The sequence below is a fragment of the Sabethes cyaneus genome, chromosome 2 (assembly GCF_943734655.1).
Source record: "Sabethes cyaneus chromosome 2, idSabCyanKW18_F2, whole genome shotgun sequence".
In the NCBI taxonomy this organism is placed as follows: Eukaryota; Metazoa; Arthropoda; class Insecta; order Diptera; family Culicidae; genus Sabethes; species Sabethes cyaneus.
Window position 1 is genome coordinate 86,280,703 of NC_071354.1, and position 19,497 is coordinate 86,300,199.

At 42.7% G+C, this 19,497-nt stretch overlaps 1 protein-coding gene across 1 annotated transcript; it reads right to left on the reverse strand.

Annotated features, from left to right (window-relative positions):
• Positions 1–518: 518 nt before the first annotated feature.
• LOC128735651 (uncharacterized) lies at positions 519–17,899 on the reverse strand. Its single transcript, XM_053830136.1, has 3 exons — positions 17,860–17,899; positions 2,978–3,341; positions 519–2,913 (listed from the first exon to the last, which is right to left on the reverse strand). The coding sequence occupies exons 1-3, from the start codon at positions 17,897–17,899 to the stop codon at positions 519–521; spliced, it is 2,799 nt and encodes a 932-aa protein (XP_053686111.1).
• Positions 17,900–19,497: the final 1,598 nt, after the last annotated feature.

Consider the following 19,497-nt stretch of genomic DNA (forward strand, 5'->3'; position numbering starts at 1 on the left):
TGATGATTGAATGAAAGTTTGGTGTCGAAATGAAAGTTTGGTATCGAATCAATTTAGTATCGAGCAGCTTGAATTCTTGAAATCCTGATAAATGCAAAAATATCTAGAAAACATATTTTCAAACATATTTTTTGATTATGTGGATGTGGAAAAGGATATTTCGAATATATTTATGTTTTATTGTATTAGTAATATAGAGAAGTTTCACTTCCAGTTTATTTGTTTAGTAAATTACAACACAGTGAACAAAATTTTACGAGCAGTGAAAACATGACTTATAGCAGACAAATTGTTTCTAAATTATAAAAAAATTATAACATTCAAAGAAGATCATTACAATAGATCGACTAGAATTTTCATTCCTACACTATCAGGGTTAATTTGATTCCGCATTTCCTAGAATTTCAACAATGATCTCAAAAACTAATCTGTTTTTTTTTAAATTTTATTATAAACTTATCAATAATCTTTGGCACGATCCTATGCTAGAGGTCGAGTTGCTCTTCGCAACTTTATTGTCAGCTGTTTCGACTCCGGTTGGTAGCAAGCTGGTTGGAATGCAACAGCGACGATGGCTCAATGGTCAGTGTCGGCAGTGGTGAGAGGGCTGCGGTAGGATGTGAATGTGATCGCGACGGCATCTCCATCTGAGCCGGCGACCGTGACGATGACGAATGTGCTCTTTCGTGACGTGTCTGCTCGCTGAGCACGGCTGAAGTCGGAGATGGATTAGGTGAGCTGTCCATCAGTAGAGGACTTTCGGAGTCCAGCAGCAAGTCGTCGGGAACGGATGAATTTATGGACAGCTCATCGTGAGGATGCTCTGACCCGGATCCCTGTTGTAGTTCTCCGGGAAGATAGTCTTTCCAGCTTCGGAAGAGATAGCGAGTGAATTTACGTAATTGTCTAAACTTACAGTAGGTCGCACCTTCAGCCGATTGCAGCTGCTGGGTCTGAATGAGAAACCCTTTCTCTTTGAAGGTCTTCTCCAGAGTTTCACGTTGAGTTGAACGACGTGACCGCCGTCGTGCCCGGCGTGTCTCGCTAGATTCCGAATGAAAAGAGTGCCTGTTAAGCGTCCCGCCGGGTGACATCAAACTGCTCAAGCTGGCGGCACTCGGAAAGTCTGGGATCTGTAAAACCTCATTGCTCAGACCAAGCGACGGGGGTGGTAGATCGCAAGCAATTTTTTCCACCGGTGGTGTATTCAGGAAAGCTCCTGTGGTTGTCGTTGCATGAAGACTGCTCTGCTGCAGGCTTTCGCGGGGAAAGAATTCATATCCTCGCATTGATTTATCTCCGGTTCCGGAATAGTATCGAAAGTTTCCGCCAGAATCAACGCTTAGCATCTTTTTCTCCTGCAGACATGGTTTGGCACCACCGGTGAACTTGAACTTGCAAATGCTTACCTCAGTCGCTGGGTTTGTGCTGTTCTCCGCAGGAACAGGAGGAATAAAAATGGCCGATCGTTTGCGCTTTTGAGCTGGAGGGGAATTCTTGTTGATGGGCGGTAAGGCGTCTGAAGTGTTTTTTGCGATTTTTTCTGGTTTTATCAGCTGTGAAATAGGTTTGGGCACTAAAGTCTGTTGTTGTTCGCGTTTTGTTGTGGCTGGAGATGTAGGTGGCGTAGAGTTAATAGGAGAAGTTTGTGGAAGTAGTGTTTCCGTTGAAGTGCTTGGAACCGAGCAGGTTGGCGATAAACTTGGCTGTCCCGGTGAAGCTGTGCTGTTAGTACCTACCAGCTTTTGATAGTATAGTGCCATGGGATGAATAAAATTGCCCATATTTGGCCAATACATATAACCGGGAGGGGTTTCAGCAGTCGACGGAGTATCTCCGCTGGATGATGTGCTTATTTCTGCGCTATTCAGATTTGGCAGTGACATTTTCATGTTTGCGGCAAGAGCTTGATCAGTGTTAACGTCCGAAGGTGTGATAATCGGTGTTGGACAGGCAGAGTCAAACACATCATCACTTTCATCTTCCGAGCTTGACAAAGTAAGTGGGTCTCCGCCACTATCTCTAACGCATAGATTTAAAGGTTCTTCACGCTTTCCTTTGATGTTTCCAGTGAGACCGTTTTCAGAAGACATTAGCCTCCGCTCCAGTAAACTACTACTTCTTGTTTGGGTCCTGTGTCCATTATTGGTTCTGTCCTGCGTAATTTCCGTTTTAGGAGTTCCAGGAAGAATAGTTCCGTAATTTTTGTAGATCAAATGACAAATATCTGCTTTTTTTGGTTTTCTGCCCCTCCTTGGTTTGGAATTGTCTAATGTCATCTCCCCCATATACGGAAGGTCCGTATAGCTGATGACCTTGTTCCGTGGGCTTTGCTGATTATTAGAAGCACATCTTGACGTAGATTCTCCGCTACCTTCGATATCATCTTTAACCGGCGCCAACGAAACGCCTTCTTTCTGAAGCTCCAAAATTTTCTGTAACCAATTTCTCACCGTTTCGTTTGTTTGATCTTCACGTTCTTGAGCCACGTGTCTCTCCATTCTGCTGGAACGGGTGCCACAGTTGCTTTGTTGCTGTTGTTGATTCCGCCTGGCTGTTGCGTTCTGAGTTGCCTCATAATGGTCCAAATATTCCGGTGGCAAAGCCTGATGGTGGAACCGTAGCTTAAGCGGCCCTTTACGTCGTTGACGTCCCGCTCCACCGGCTGCAGCCCCACGCCGATTGGATGTAGTTGTAGAGCTTTTTCTCGTCGTTGGTAGAGGTGAAATCGGTCTGTCAGATAGCTCAGGCGAAAGAATTGATGCAGGGACAACGATGGTGCTGCGATGTTTCTGAGTGGGTGGTGGCGTTGGTGATGAACACATTGACTGAGAAGCAGTGGCAACACTGAGCTCATTATCGTTCTGATTGTCGTTGGTCCCGCCAGAGATGAGTGGGTCATCTGAACTGCGTCTATGAAGAGAAAATTGAATAATTGTTACTAAAAAAGGCAATCATCACACGGTGTTATACTTACAAAAATTTGCTTCCGTTGTTCGTGGTACTCCAAGGATATAGATCCCGATCGGTTTCCTCAAGTTTACTACCGTCGTTCGGCTCCAACAAATCGCTGGGCTGACCCAATTTGAGATCGTCAGCTAACACCGTCGAAGAGTTGCCTACCGACACGGTCCCATTTTCACTGATCGCACCTTGATGATGGTTATTATGAGGTGTCAATCCTTGGTGATGATTGTGATGTATGTGTAAATTATAGTTCTGGCTTTGGCCTGCCGAGATAATCAACGAGGATCCCGAGCCAAGATCTTTATCGCTGCCTACAACACTTGCTCCAAGAAGACCATACTCTTCCTTGGAGAAGTCTTGCATACTACCACCAACTGAAACAGAATAAAAATAAGTGGAAAAAGCACAGTTAGTAGACTAAATTTCCAACCGGTTTCTTACTAGTTATATAAAAATCTACACTATTCCACCCACTTAAAATTCTTTTACTTCATACAATCGTTGTATGTCTTCGACACTACTGAACATGTGAACCATTCCTCCAAAACTGCAAAAAAGCCACTAAACCTATGCAACGACTTTCCGCCAAATCCAAACTTCCTTCTAGTCGTGCAGCAACACTTGACGCGGTGCGAGCCGCGCGATTTCCATATTTTCGCCTTCCGGGAAAATCGTAAAAACCACTCTCGAGCGCGCACGTTTGTATGCCACTCACTCCGAAACGCAACGCAATGAAAATTCGTAAATTGGATGAAAATAGAACAAAACAGTGGTTAGTGGTGGCATTTTTTTCCGCTCACTCCACCCGCAACGCAACGCATCGTGTAGTAACATTTTTCATAATGCGCTCGCTTCGTCGCTCGTCGGGTAATTCGAGCACTCTTCAAGCGGGATCGCGACGAATGTTTTCGTGCTGCGGCATAACCAAGTTACACATAGTGTTGGTCATTTATTGCCCGGATCCCGGCTGAGCCGCTGCGTTCGGTCGATCAGTCGGGTCAGTCGGTGGCGGCGGTGGCTGAGTGATTCACCGCCTAAAAATAACGTAACGCTCTCCGTGTGATTTCTCTACCGAGTCCGTTGTAAATCACTGTTTCCATGCACTGCAGCTTGCGTGCAGTTTGTACTCCATCCCGAGGATTTGATTTGTAATCAAGTGGAGATATGTGATCCATTGATAAAATAGCCACAATCACAGCTACATTGGTGCTCAAAAATATTGAAAAATAAAATTTGCTAGATTTTAAACTATTCTTGCAGGGCTTTAAGAGTTATTTTTCACCCATTTTTAGTTTTAAAATAAAATCATTAGCGAAGCAAGGTGCTGTGAATAAAATTATCATTTGAACCAATAAATTGAATAAACGTGCTTTTTTGCAAGATAATTCCTTGTAGATAAATTATTGTTACCAAATTCGCCTCTCAAGTTTACCATTGGTTGACGTGCTCTGTGGTAAGTAGCGCCATCTTGTCGAACCCGCATGTCGGTCAGGCCAAGTTTCTTCCGATGCTTACATTGGGAACAAAAATGCCCCTAATCATCGACCAATAGCAGACTGCATTGGCAGTAGCGTGGCGGCCATCTTCATCGTCGATAAAATACAAACCAATGATTCCGCCGTTTCATGAGCCGAAGAACTTGGAAAAACTATCTGAGCATTGCCTTGGGAAAATTGGGCTAGCGCTGTGAGTTAGCCACGATCTGGGAAAAAAGCGTCACAAAAAGGATGACTTTTAATGAAGAATAATTACTCCGGGATTATGACAGACCCACGTTTTATGAGAGTGTAAATCAGTATCGTGATCAGTTTCCCGCAGAATTCAGGAATTTGTAGCAACGAAGAGCAAACCTGACCATGACCACAAGTAAGCACGAGGTCGACGGGTAGAAGCGGTTTTTCGACGAACAGCTCAATAGCGAAGTTACAGAAGGAGGGGAAATGGAGGTTAAACTACAGCAGTCCCCCGAATAACGCGGTTTCGAATAAGAACGTTTCCAATAAGGACGGTCTCCAGTGATTCCATTAACGCGGTCGAACGTCCTTATTGGAGTCTACGTAGCATATGGGAATTGACCTAATTGGTCCCAACATGGAATAACTCGTGATCCGTATAGAAGGTTAGTGTCTTCGACAGAGTTGTTCAGTACATCAACGAGTTTTCATTGGATTATAGTATTGCGGAATTGTCTCACTACGTGGCGCTAGCGTATATAAAATACTCTTATACAGGCTATATCCTGCGCTGCTGACTGCCTATAAAGTTCCGGTCTTCGGGAAGGTTGCTCAAATGACTGCCATGATGGCATGAAAAACAGCGCAGCGTGTATATGTACTATGTTTACACAGGCTGTATCTTGCGCTGCTGACTATCTAGAAGGTTCCGGTTTTCGGGAAGGTTACTCAAATGACTGACACCTTCAAGATGGCATGCAAAATAGCGCAGAACCGACTCACTACTGGGCGCTATACATAAATGTGCTATACTTAGACAGACTGTATCTTGCGCTGTTGACTATCTAGAAAGTTGCGGTCTTCAGGAAGTTTGCTTAAATGACTACCACCTTCAAGATGGCATGATACCGCAATAGCGCAGAACTGACTCACTACGTGGCACTAGCATACATGTGATATGCGTAGACAGGCTGTATCTTGCGCTGCTGAGTATCTAGCAGGTTGCGATCTTCAGGAAGGTTACTCAAATGACTGACACCTTCAAGGTGGTATGGAAAATACGCAGAACTCACTCGCGTCGCGTATATGTTGTATTCTTATACAGGCTGTATCTTGCGATGCTGAATGCTCTACGCTCAATTTTATTCTCTAGCAACATTTACTACCTGCAAAAAATCTATCGTGCTAATCTAAAAAACAAGCAAAGCCATGGGTTTATACCGTCTTAAACATTACCCTTCTTTATCGACAGACTTCGCAGCCTGCTGTTAGAGTACAGGAAAATTACGGGGCCAGTGCAACGATCCTATTGACTCTAACTAGCAAGCACCGCCTAGCCGAGATTCGAACATACGACGACTAGCTTTTGTTAGACCAGCATCGTACCTCGAAGCTAACTGGGCGGTCGTGCTAATCTACCAACTATAAATGCTACTTCCTAAATGGCCTGAGAAATCCCACCAACTCACTTATTCAAGTAGTCTCAGTCACGTTAACACATTTCCAGCTACTTTCTAAACATTCTTAATGATTCGTGAACAATTATATTTTCATTTTTATCACTATTTTTTTTAGTCGAAACTTGCAACAACTTGATAGGCATTTATGTCTCACAGCAGTAATAATGTGAAGTCAAAGGCATGCGTAATGTTACTTTTAGTAATTCAGCTTTCTCGTGTTGCAGTATATTTTTCATGTCCGTTGCATTTTAAATATGAGGAAGAAATTTCATCGACTGCCAACGTTGCATTTTGCAGAGAATTTTTGTAAGCGACCAGCATTGTGTTAATTAACGAGCAAAATATTAGCTAATTTTCCTACTAGTTAAATAATCACTGTCACTTAAACAACCTTTCCGAAGAAAGCAACTTCGTGTACATTACCAAAATCGTGAGTTGTGACAAACACAAAAAAAAATCACAAATACACTAGTGCCGTCCGTTGAGTCAATTATGCATTATTTTCCGTACCATCTTGAAGGTGACAGTCATTTGAGTAACCTTTCCGAAGACAGCATCCTTCTATATAGTCACCAGTGCAAGTTACAGCCCGTTTAAGCATATCATGTAGACACTAGCGCCGCGTAGTGAATCAGTTCTGCGCTATTCATGCCATCTTGAAGGTGGTAGTCATTTGAGCAACCTTCCCGAGGACCACAACTTTCTAGATAGTCAGCAGCGCAAGATACAGCCTATTTAAAAATATGACATATTCGCTAGCCCCACGTAGTGAGGAAATTCCGAAATACTACAATCCAACGATAAGCCCTCGATCTGCTGAACAACTTTGTCGAAGATACCAACGTTCTATCCGGTCAAGCTCACGAGTTATTCCATGTTAGAACTAATTAAGTCAATTCCCATATGCTACGTAGACTCCATTAACGCGGTCCCTATTAGCGTCCTTATTGTTTCATCTAAAAAAAGGGCGATTTGTTCGATTGCTGTAATTACGGCCGCAATATCACTGATCAACGCTACTTACGCTACTCTGCAAGATCTTATCACAACGTCTGCGCCCAATAGCAATAAATTCTGTATCAGATGGGCTTTATAGGAACCCATGCTTCTACAGATCACAATATCATTCTGCGACCAGAGCCGTAGCGTAATATTGTGACGCCCTTGGCGGAAATCCAATTTAGCGTCCCCTCATTTCTTAAATCAGTGCTCGTTTTAAGTTTCTCACTTTTTCGTATTCGCCCCTTACCCAATACTTAGAATCATGTATTAAGCCATCCATAAAAATGCTTCGACACCAGGTGGCTTTACAGCTGTTAACCAGAATCTTCGCTATGGCCGATTAAAAGATAGACGTCGGTATATTATTCAACTTTTTCATGGCCTAGCGATCAGGTCCTCCTCCGGTTTGGGCTCAAAATTCTTGAAGTAAATGCTCCATTTGAGCTGCATCCTAAAATTTACTATCTCCTCTAGTGACCTCTTGGCTTAGGCCAAGGCCAGGTCCGGCCAAAAAACCACATTCTTTGGGCAATACTTTTTATTGAAGGCGGCAATTTCCGGTAGGTACTTCATACTGTATCTTCGTATCTCCTCGTCTACCGTAAACCCTGAACGAAATAAAAGCGGCTTGAACATTCTCTGATCGTCATCCACAGAAGGATCTTCTTCGGGAACTTGGGACGGAAGATATACTCGACGTCATCACTTACCTTTTTGGTGGGGGACGTAAAGTACGGTCCTTTGTCAATCGTTGCGTACAGCGTCAAATAGTTTTCGTCGCCTATTATGATCACGACATCGTGCTTCGCGGGAAGATGTTTTCCACAAGCACCTTCAGTCGTTCTCTGGGCGATTGGCTGGTACTCAGGCACGGTCAGCTACGAGTGACGCTTCCGCATAAAAATGTCCATTTTGGCCAAGTACTTCTTCACCGTTTAGCCGGTTCCTCTGACCTCCCGGCCCAAGGCGCGGAACGATGAGGCCACTTTGCGTTCGATCTGCAGCGGCGTACAGCACTTTCGCCTTTCTCGCGGAAGAAGGTGTTGCCAATATTAAATTGCTCTATTCGTCGGATACGAAATGCTTCATCATATCCAACTTCTTTGCTGGAAGTACGAACAAAGCATCGAGCGTAGTTGTTTGACGGTTTTCACTATGGCTGCTGCATTCAAATCAACTGATAAAGTGGCATGAAAAATCGCTAAAATCAGTATAGTTTAATGCATACGTTACTTCTAATCCTTTACTGAAATATACTCTCTTTTTGGCGCCCCTAAGAGCTTCCGCCCTTGGCGGGGACCAGTCTGGTCAACCGCACGCTACGGCGCTGTCTGCGACAAGTCCTTCAGAAATATCAGGAGTGCAATATGCCCATTATTGGCGTAATGCGATGATGCCCTTTCTGGTCAAAACACGTATTGTCCATCTGCATGATGTTTTTGTAGAAACGGGATCAAAATTTTCTTCAAACATTCGTCTGGTGCATCTAATTGATAGCCAAACCAGAGGGCTTGTTATTGAAGGCACGAGAAAGAGAACGATGTCCTTCTGCGTCCATAATTTTGGCTGATCTTCCATTACCTTGCTAGCGAATAGTTGTTGGGCATCTTAGGATATGGTCTACAGTCAAAGCCGCTACATATTTGCTTTTTAAATGTTGTACCGTATACTTTTTGCCGAGATTCTTATGGCTGTTCGTAGAAGTGTACAACGCGTTCTCGAAATGCCTCTTTTGTCGACACCATTTTAAGCAAAACTGGGCAAGCATAAAAAAACAAAAAATGGACACAAAAAGTGGAGAGAGAGAGAGAGAGAGAGAGAGAGAGAGAGTGAGAGAGAGATAGCTAACATATATATACTCTCATTTGTCTCTGAACTTGTTTGTTGTTGAGTATAGGGGCCTCGAAAAAATTCCAAAATCTTAGTTGCCACCCGTTATAACATTTCGCCGAAGGCCATATCGCATAGTACCGTTTCGTGGAATACCATTTTGCAGAAAACAATTTCGCGGAAAGTACCAAAACACCAAAAACCCTTTCGCGGAAAGTACTATTCCGCGAAAAATCGTTTGACGGAAAGAACCACTTCACGGAAAACCATTGACATTACTAGGTACTTATAGGGTACTGCTATGTGTAAGTTTTATTTAATTTGGTACTCTGTAAGAAGAAGAGGTTAGGGCAATGTAGCGATTTGATTGCTTGCGCAGTACTGGCTAGTATGTACTATTAACATACTCTTATTTATTTAATTGGTTTTTCTTTTTACGGCATGGCCTGGTTGAAAAGGAGTTCCATCTGATCTAATCAACTTGTTTGCTGTGCTCCTGGACTCCATATTTCTACCGAATCTGATCTTCGAAATTCTTTGCAACATGCCCTACCCGCCATATCAGCCCAGTGTAAAGTAAAGTAGTCTAATGAGTACCTTATAAAGAGTACACTTTCTCCAGAGACTCATGCTCCTTCTATCCCTCTCTATCATAATTTTTCACCCCAACATTCCTCCCTAAATCCCTTTCATAAAAATAAGCAAAGCTTTGGAAACGTTTTTCTACGATTTGAGATTCAGTCGTGCAGTAGGCGAATTACAGGATTTCACATTGGTGATCCAGTGCCAAATTGTAAAATATTCAAGCTTCGAAGGTTTTGCGTGGAAATGGGTAGACAATTATATTCGCAACAGCAGATGAAACAGGCTGGACTCCATTTATGATTAAAGTTACACAATGGAGTGGAAACTTAGGTTGATTAGATCGTATATTAAGATTGAGCTGGGAAAAGGATAATTCGTGTTAAAATTGAGCCGGCGAGAGGGCTATGGCCAACGCATATTAAGGTTGAACCGGAAAATGCTCATAGCTAACATATATCAATTTGAGTCATGAATAGCCCATAGCCAACGTATGTTAAGGTTGAGCTTGAGCCGACAAAAAGCCATGCTCAACGCGTATTAGAAGTGCGCCGGGAATAGGGTATGGCCAACGCAAATTAGGATTGAGAAAGGCCAATGTTTTGAAAATATTAAAACGTTGGATAAGAAGAATATCATGGCCGTTGACTTCAGGAAGATAAGGTTCATATACATTCAATATCAATGATAAGATGGTAGATACGAGCTTCAAATGGTGAGTTGACAACCTGGAAGGAGCGTCAAACACAGCTCTGGTCCTCACAAGCTCCCGCCTCACGCCTCCACGAGTCATATGATACCAAATGCGGCGTAGCCTGGGCAATGTTGTCAATCTGACAATAGCGAAGTGAGGAGGTGCGACGCGAATACTGGCGCGGTAACCATGCTATCATGGCGGTAGAGGAAATGCTTCGTCAAACACGAGCGTCTGTTCACCAAGGAGGTGCGGCTCAAACAGCGTCTGTTCTCCATGTTAGGGGCGGCTGATTATTATACTCGTCCTTATGCCAGCAGGGACTCTAAACAGTGCTGTGCACGATGGTCCTCCGGCGAGACAGGGGGTTAGGAGCAGGCCCAACAAGCCGCCCTGGAAAACAAAAAGTTACCAACAACGAAGAAGAAAATAGGGATCGGAACAATCGGCGTCGACCCACGCGACGAAATAAGGACTACGATTGGAAACTCGGGACATGGAATTGCAAATCGCTCGGCTTCCCGGGTTGCGATAGGATAATATATGATGAATTACATCCCCGAAACTTCGAAGTCGTAGCACTGCAGGAACTTTGCTGGACAGGACAGAAGGTATGGAAAAGCGAGCATCGAGCGGCTACTTTCTACCAGAGCTGTGGTACCACCAACGAGCTGGGAACCGGCTTTATAGTACTGGGAAAGATGCGCCAGCGTGTGATTGGTTGGCAACCGACCAACGCAAGGATGTGCAAGTTGAGGATTAAGGGTCGTTTCTTCCATTACAGTATCATCAATGTGCATTGCCCACACGAAAGGAGACCCGATGACGAGAAGGAGGCGTTCTACGCGCAGCTGGAGCAGGTGTATGATGGCTGTCCGCGACGGGACGTGAAAATCGTCATCGGTGACATGAACGCGCAGGTAGGACGGGAAGCTATATATAGACCGGTAATCGGGCCAAACAACCTGCATGCCGCAACGAACGACAACGGTCAACGATGCGTAAGTTTTGCAGCTTCCCGCGGAATGGTAGTCCGAAGTACCTTCTTCCCCCGCAAAGATATCCACAAGGCCACCTGGAGATCACCAGACCAACCAATAGAAAACCAAATTGACCATATTCTAATCGACGTTAAATTCTTCTCTGATGTTATAAACGTTCGCACCTACCGCAGTGCGAATATAGATTCGGATCATTTCCTAGTTGCAGTCTGCATGCGCTCAAAGCTCTCGACGGTGCATAACACGCGTCGAAGCCGTACGCCGCGACCCAACATCCAGCAGCTACGAGTCACCGGAGTTGCCCAGGAATACGCGCGGCAGCTGGAAGCAGCGCTATCAACGGAAGAGCAACTTGGCGCAGCAACTCTTGAAGATGGTTGGAAAGGCATTAAGACCGCCATCGGTAGCACTGCTCTAGCGGCACTAGGTACAATGAATCCGAACCAAAAAAACGATTGGTTCGACGGCGAATGCGAGCAATTAGTGCAGGAGAAGAATGCAGCACGTGCGAGAATGCTGCAACACCGTACGAGGGCGAATGTGGATCGATATACACAAGCACGGAACAGGCAAAGCTCGGTCTTCCAGAGGAAAAAGCGCCAACAGGAAGATCGAGATCGCGAGGCGATGGAAGAACTGTACTAACGTGTGCTAACGATAAACGGAGGTTCTACGAGAAGTTAAACCGTTCGCGCAAAGGCTATGTGCCGCAGGCCGATATGTGTCGAGACTCAGACGGTAATCTTCTCACGAACGAACGTGAGGTGATCGAGAGGTGGAAGCAGTATTATGACGAGCACCTTAACAGCGATGTAGCTGAACATGGAGGTGACGATATGGCAATAGATCTTGGAGCACGTGCAGAAGACGACAGAATACCAGCCGCTGACCTCCAGGAGGTAGCAGAAGAGATCGGTCGGCTGAAGAACAATAAAGCGGCTGGGGCTGATCAGCTACCCGGCGAGCTGCTGAAATACGGTGGTGACGCACTGGCCAGAGCGCTGCACTGGGTCCCCAGCAAACATTTTGGTCTGTATAACTTAATTCTAAATGAGATAAACGTCAGCATATAAGGTCTATCAAATCATATATCATGCGCAGAAACGGCATATACATGCAAAAGTGGAGGCGATATACATGATTTAGTTCTTCAGAATAATTGAAATGCCGACAAAACAAAACAGTTTATACGACTGAGCCCATTGACTGGATTGCATTTCGACACAGTTACGATAATATTTCTACTCTACTCTTCGCCTTTCCCCATGTGGTAAATGGCAAGTGTCAAAAATTGCATACAGAGCAGGCTATTTATAGCCAAATTTTCGCCCTGAAAGTTAATGAGACAAAAAAGTAAAAGCTTTGCTGAAAGCTTTTTTCATAAGCTTCCAGATATTACCGACCTGTCACAATATTTAACTTTTTTTGTCTATATCATTTAAAACAAGTTGTACTCACCTGGTTTAGAACCAACAATCACCCGTACCACAGTATTTGTTCATTACCTTTAAGCTACTGGTACATCAGTACCTCAATGATATTTTTGCACATCTTAAACCGACGTCATCGTACATGTAAGCAATGAGATCTTATCTGATGCATTGAACATGTAAGAACGGATTTGATTCATTCTCATCCGACATACGAGTTTGTGTCAATTGTGACTGAATTACAGTGTCGTAAATAAGTTTGCATTTGATCGGTAATATCATTAAAATTAAATTAAAATGCTGACTTCATGGAATGATATGCAATACCTTTGTTAGCATTCCGCGGTACAGATTGTTCTAAATATACATTAGAATACGTTATATGCATATTCATATTTGATTACATGGAGATAATATTATTAAAGCTCAAGTACAAAAATGTTGTCTGTTATTTCAGAAGTTCTTAAAAAGAAATTAAAAGTTATTTAAAATAGAATGCTGAACATTTAGATGCCATAGAACAGCTCAAAATTGCTTACACCAATAAGCATAAAACATTATTTTTTACTGTACCAGTTTAATGCTGAATGTTTTTTTCCAATTCCACTTAACATTTGCATTTCGTCTGAAAAGCCATAAGATGCACTGATATTAAGGCATTTAGATTAGCGAAATGGATCATAATCTAGACTTGCCCAGTTCTGAGAAATACTCTCCTTGGTCAATTTTAAGATTTCCGTTCGTTTACTTACCTATCAGAGAAATATCTAAAAAATTATGCGTTTCTATTTTTAACATTTTTAATTTTTAAAACGTTACGTTACGTGGTTTTAATACGCCAAAAACAATCAAATTCCTCAAAGAGTGCTTTTTCAAAAAGATCTTTTATTGTCTTGTCAGTATGTCTTAATCATTATATGCTTGCTGCTTAATATTTGGGCGGGCTTATTTGAATTATTAACATTTTTAAAATAGTTAAAAAAGTAATTGTAAAAGTTTTTCAAACCAGATAATAGTTTTTTTAATATTCCGCCACAATAAATATAAGTTCAATTTTAACAAAAGAATTAAATAGATATTTAAATTTAAAATAAAAGCGAAGAAACCGTTAATTTTTTTGGTTGACAAATCTGCATTAAGAACGTATCATTGAAATCTCTCTATTTTGTTGTTTTTGTTGTTTAGAAATAACAACAAATTTGAACGTGTTTTGATGGAAATCATATTTTAATGCACCTAGAATCTTATGATTATCACTGCTTGTATATAAATCTAAAACGATGTCATATAAGACATTTTGCAAAACATAATCCGATATAAACTGTAATTAAATACGATTATATCTTCATGATAGCCATTGTTGGTAACTAAATCTAAGAAATCGTCATATTCGATATTCGCTAAGCATAACCCGATTATCTTTCGACCTATTTACGATTTTTACTATTGATTCGTATATCAATCATCGTGTGCATTACATACGATGAAATTTACACAATGTGCTTACAACATGTGTACATTTATACGAGTCCGATGTGATATACATTTATATAAGATTAAATCTCGACATGAATATACGATATCTGGTTTGCTGGGTCATTGTCAAGATTTGGGAGGATGAGCTACTACCGGAGGAGTGGACGGAAGGCATCGTGTGTCCGATCTACAAAAAGGGCGACAAGTTGGATTGTTGCAATTACCGCGCAATCACACTGTTGAACGCCACCTTCAAGGTACTCTCCCAACTTTTATGTCGTCGACTATCACCATTTGCAAAGGAGTTCGTGGGGCAATACCAAGCGGGATTCATGGGTGCCCGTGCCACCACGGACCAGATTTTCGCGCTTCGGCAAGTGTTGCAGAAATGTCGCGAATACAACGTGCCCACGCATCATTTATTCATCGACTTCAAATCGGCGTACGACACGATCGATCGAAATCAGCTATGGCAGATTATGCACTACTACGGATTTCCGGATAAAGTAACGCGATTGGTCAAGGCGACGATGGATCGAGTAATGTGTGTTGTTCGAGTATCCGGGGCAGTCTCGAGTCCCTTTGGATCTCGAAATGGGTTACGGCAAGGTGATGGGCTTTCATGTTTGCTGTTTAACATCGCTTTCGAGGGTGTGATAAGAAGAGCGGGTATAGACACGAGTAGCACGATATTCACGAAGTCCGTCCAGCTTCTTGGTTTCGCTGACGACGTTGACATCATTACACGTACCTTTGAGAAGATGGCGGAAACGTACATCGGACTGAAAGCTGAAGCCAAACGGATAGGACTTGTCATTAATGTATCGAAAACAATATACATGAAAGGAAGAGGTTCTAAAGAAGTGAATGCTGACCTCCCTCCCCGGATTCATTTAGACGGTGATGAAATCGAGGTGGTAGAAGACTTCGTGTATCTGGGCTCACTGGTTACCGCAGACAACGACACCAGCAGAGAAATACAAAGACGCATTATGGCAGGAAATCGTGCCTACTTTGGACTCCGGAGGACGCTGCGATCGAACAAAATTCGCCACCGCACGAAGTTAACAATCTACAAGACGCTGATTAGACCGGTAGTCCTTTACGGCCATGAGACATGGACTATGCTCGTGGAGGACCAACGCGCCCTTAGTGTTTTCGAACGGAAGGTGTTGCGCACCATCTACGGCGGAGTGCAGATGGAAGACGGAACGTGGAGGAGGCGAATGAACCATGAATTGTATTAGCTGCTTAGGGAACCACCCATCGCTCACACCGCAAAAATCGATCGCCTGCAATGGGCTGGGCATGTCGTGAGGATGTCGGACGACTGCCCGGTTAAAAAAGTTCTCAATAACGATCCGACTGGAACGAGACGGCGGGGCGCGCAGCGAGCAAGATGGATCGATCAAGTGGAAGGCGACCTGCGGACCCTACGTAGACTACGTGGCTGGCGAATTGCGGCCATGGACCGAGTAGAATGGAGACGACTTCTTCGTACAGCAGAGAAAACCACGGCCTGGAGCTGATTAAGTAAGTAAGTAAAGTATGGTAGATACTGGGACGATTATGAGTGTCCTACTGCACTAAGAGTGTAAATAAACTATAGTTGACCTGGAATGATTTATTTTACGCAGGGGTAGGATGTGGCATCCTGGTATTAGTACCATAGTAGAGGATTTGTCTGGATGGTGTAAAGTGTGTTGTTTACACATTATTTGGATGTTGCCGGTAGCGTGTAACTGGGACAGGAAGAAAGTGTTAGAGTTGGTGGACAGCTGGCCGGATAAACAAGATCGGGATTCAGTCGTGCAGATGGCGAATTACAGAATTTCACACTAGATTAAAGTCATTTAAAGCTTAAACTTAAGCAGAACGTTCTGTAAAAGCTAGTTAAACCCCGTCGCAGTAATCTTTAAGAATAACTTCTCATAATATATCCATGTATTATGATGAATGACGAAACGTATTGCTTCAAAATTTTTAAATATTTTTCCGTACAGGAATTTTACAGGCTAGTTGAAAAAATGCCCCTGAACATCTGATATAACAAGGCCAAATTTCCAGAAAACATTTTTTCTGGCAAGCATGTTTTAAAAGTTCAAACATTTGTAACAACAGGTACAGCAAATGTAGAGATTTATTAACAAGAATATCTTGAAAAGCACCTGCTGCGTTTCCTTAATCAAAACGCAGGGCAACTGTTCTTCTGGGCAGATTAAGCCAGTTGCCATTACACTGAAGATACTGTTGCATAAGCATAAGCATAAGCATAGGATACCGTCCGTGTGCTGCTACTCTGTTATTGATCAGGACCGACGACTTACACTGAAGATACTGTTGCATGGTAAAAAACAAAATAACGTTATGTACGGCCGAACGAAAAATACTGGTTGATTGTGAAGGTGAACTTCAAGAAGCTCGGTGGAGAAGTATCAACGATTCCTGAGTTTCGATCCAACTGGTACAACGCTTCGAAAAAAGTTGGCAAGGACGTTGCGCGAAGACTAAAAGACCGAGTTACGAGAAAAGTCCGGACAGAAGTATATGAAAATAGATCCACATATATTTAAGTAAAGTTCTGTAACATAATTATAAAACGCAAAGCAAAGCCATGGGTATAAACGTCCTTAAGAACTTGACCCTTCTTTATTGACAGACTTCGTAGCCGGTTATTAGAGAACAGGAAAACTACGAGGCTAGTGTAAAGATCCTATTGACTCAATAGCGGCACCGCCCAGTCGAAATTCGAACTTACGACGACTGGCTTGTCAGATTAGCATCGTACCTCGGAACTAACTGGGCGGGCCAACATAATTATATTTATCTTTAATATAAAGCAAAAAGTTTGAATGAAAAACATGTAATTTTTCTATGGTATTTTTTTCTGTGCACAAAATTAGGTTTGGACGGCCACAAATCGAAAATCAGGTTTAAGACTACAAACTGAACTACAAATCACATTTTTAATCACAATACCATAGTATCAGAATCATTTGGTAGTAAGATCGTTGAAATTAAGTAAGCGTTTCCGGAGAAAATTGGGTTATTCTTAAACCGCAAAACGCATGAATCAAGGAACAGATGACTAAAAACACATACACACACACATACAACATACTAGCCGCATTCACTAACATAAAGAATTGCTTATTGTTCAATTCGTTAAACCTCATTGATTGGTATATGAAACTTGGCCTTCTGAACCCTGTGAATTTTTGGGAATAATTTCTAACAAAAACATTCCACTGTAAAATCAAAACAGAACTGCTTGCATCTTTTTATACTAATATGACTTAAAATCGATGCTGAGGACTATAACAATTGAATTCGAAACCAGTAAAACGAAGTGCTCAACTGATCAAAATATGTTATTTTTCCGCCAATACTACGACTTCAAAAATTAGCCACCAAACAATGATAAATTTTCGAATTACCAAGGATTATCATACGCCATACATGAATCAAAATAAACTAATGCGGCTGTCAACAGGCGGCGCTATTTCGGCCGGACGAAATTTGAGCACCAAACATGTTCTATATTCAGCTTTCCTGGCACGATGAGGAAATTCTGTGTTTCAGCAAACATAGACCCATATTGTGCCTTTCTTTACGCTTGGTTGTTGAACTAGGTATGTTTGAAACTTGAGCCATTAAAAAACTTTCCCGGGGTTTTGAATTGTTTTTTTTTATGTTGGCGCAGTTCAAAGTGGATTTAGCGATGAAACACGGAATGTATTTTACCCGAAAACAGCAACTCTGGCAACATCTCCGATACGATCATCGGGTAGGAATTTCTAGCAAAGTATGCAGAAAACTTGAACCGATCTCCACCAGTCACTAAAAGTAGGTTAAACTAAATGGTCTCCTAGTTATGAGCAGATACTCTGTGCATTATCATTGTAACTTCACTTGTTCGCGTATTTATAACTACTGAAATAAATCAGAAGTCCAGCAGTGGTAAATTCCATAAAAGGCAATCACTAGCGGCACTATGAAAAACTGGGTGATCTTGCACCGTACGCGAGATCAAGATGCTCTCTTGTATTTTCCGACACGTCAACGTCGCGACGCGAAGCGAGTCGAGCTAAGACTAGATCTAGCTGAAAATTGTTCGAAATAACGTTTCAAAAGGGAATCAAAACACACACCGTCTCGTCCTCTTCTTTCTTCCTCCACGGGCGGACACCTGCCACATCACCAGCACCCGCTTCCGATGCTCGTATTATTACATATAAGCAGCGATGCTGCTACCGTGGCCGGTTTGAGCGCATTTTCCTTTTTTTCCTTCGCCCGCGACGTATCGTACAACCATGCCTACATACCCGCTAATTCATTCACAGCTTCGCAGACCATACGAAGGTGGTACGTCACATTCGTATTCGTAGTGGAGACGCGCTGTATGCCTCTGTGCGGGACGGTTTATCATTTAGAGCAGCACGGTGCACCATGCGTTCCCATTGGCATCATATCGTTACAAAGTCATGGCGGCAGGGGCAAAATGCATTGGCTGAAGCAGCCGATGATTCAGTTTAATAATGATTGGTACATAGGTATATAATATCTCAAATTACCGATAAGATCAACAGATTCACCTAATCATTTTGTCCCAAGAGTAACCGCACGACGGGATGGGACGATTGACTCATTCGGACATCGTTACCATCCACTTGGCTTTTGGTCAAATTTAGGTGAAGCAGCGAAGCTACATTCGTATACGATTTGCCAGTTGCTGTAAATAATTTTCACGGCATGTTTCATCGTTGCTTTGCATGCAACATTGTAATTTACGTGATAAAATAGGACCAATAAGTTTTGCTACGTTTAATCAATGCAAATGGTGCAAACAATTTCACTATTTGAGTGACTTTTACGTCTTTGCTGGTACCAGTATGTCTAATCTGTACCTAATGTGATTTATGCCATCAAAAACCAGCGTGAAAGAGACTCGAAGATTTGATCAAAACAGGACACTCGGCCATAAGGTGCAATGCTATTAAACTTATAAGTGAAGTTTAACACCCTTTTTTCATAAATGCCAAATTGTATAATTCCAACTGCGCTGATCTAATGTGGCCAGTCGTAAATCTGTTCCCCAATTGCAAAGCCAGCACATGTCATTCGTTGCATATTCGGCTGTTGCCAGAGATTGCCGAACCAATCGTCCCACACACCCAAAAACCGACCAGAAACATTAGTGCAAACATCGGACCACGTTACAATTCTTTTAAAGCACTAATTTAGTCAATTTTTCCCGAAGAAAACACCGCCCAGACCTCGCACTATTGAGATCGGAGCCAGGCAAGCAGAGTTTCCCTTTTGGCGCGGTCATACATAAGCGACCGGCGCGACGGTAGCGGCGGCGGTGACGACGGCGGCAGA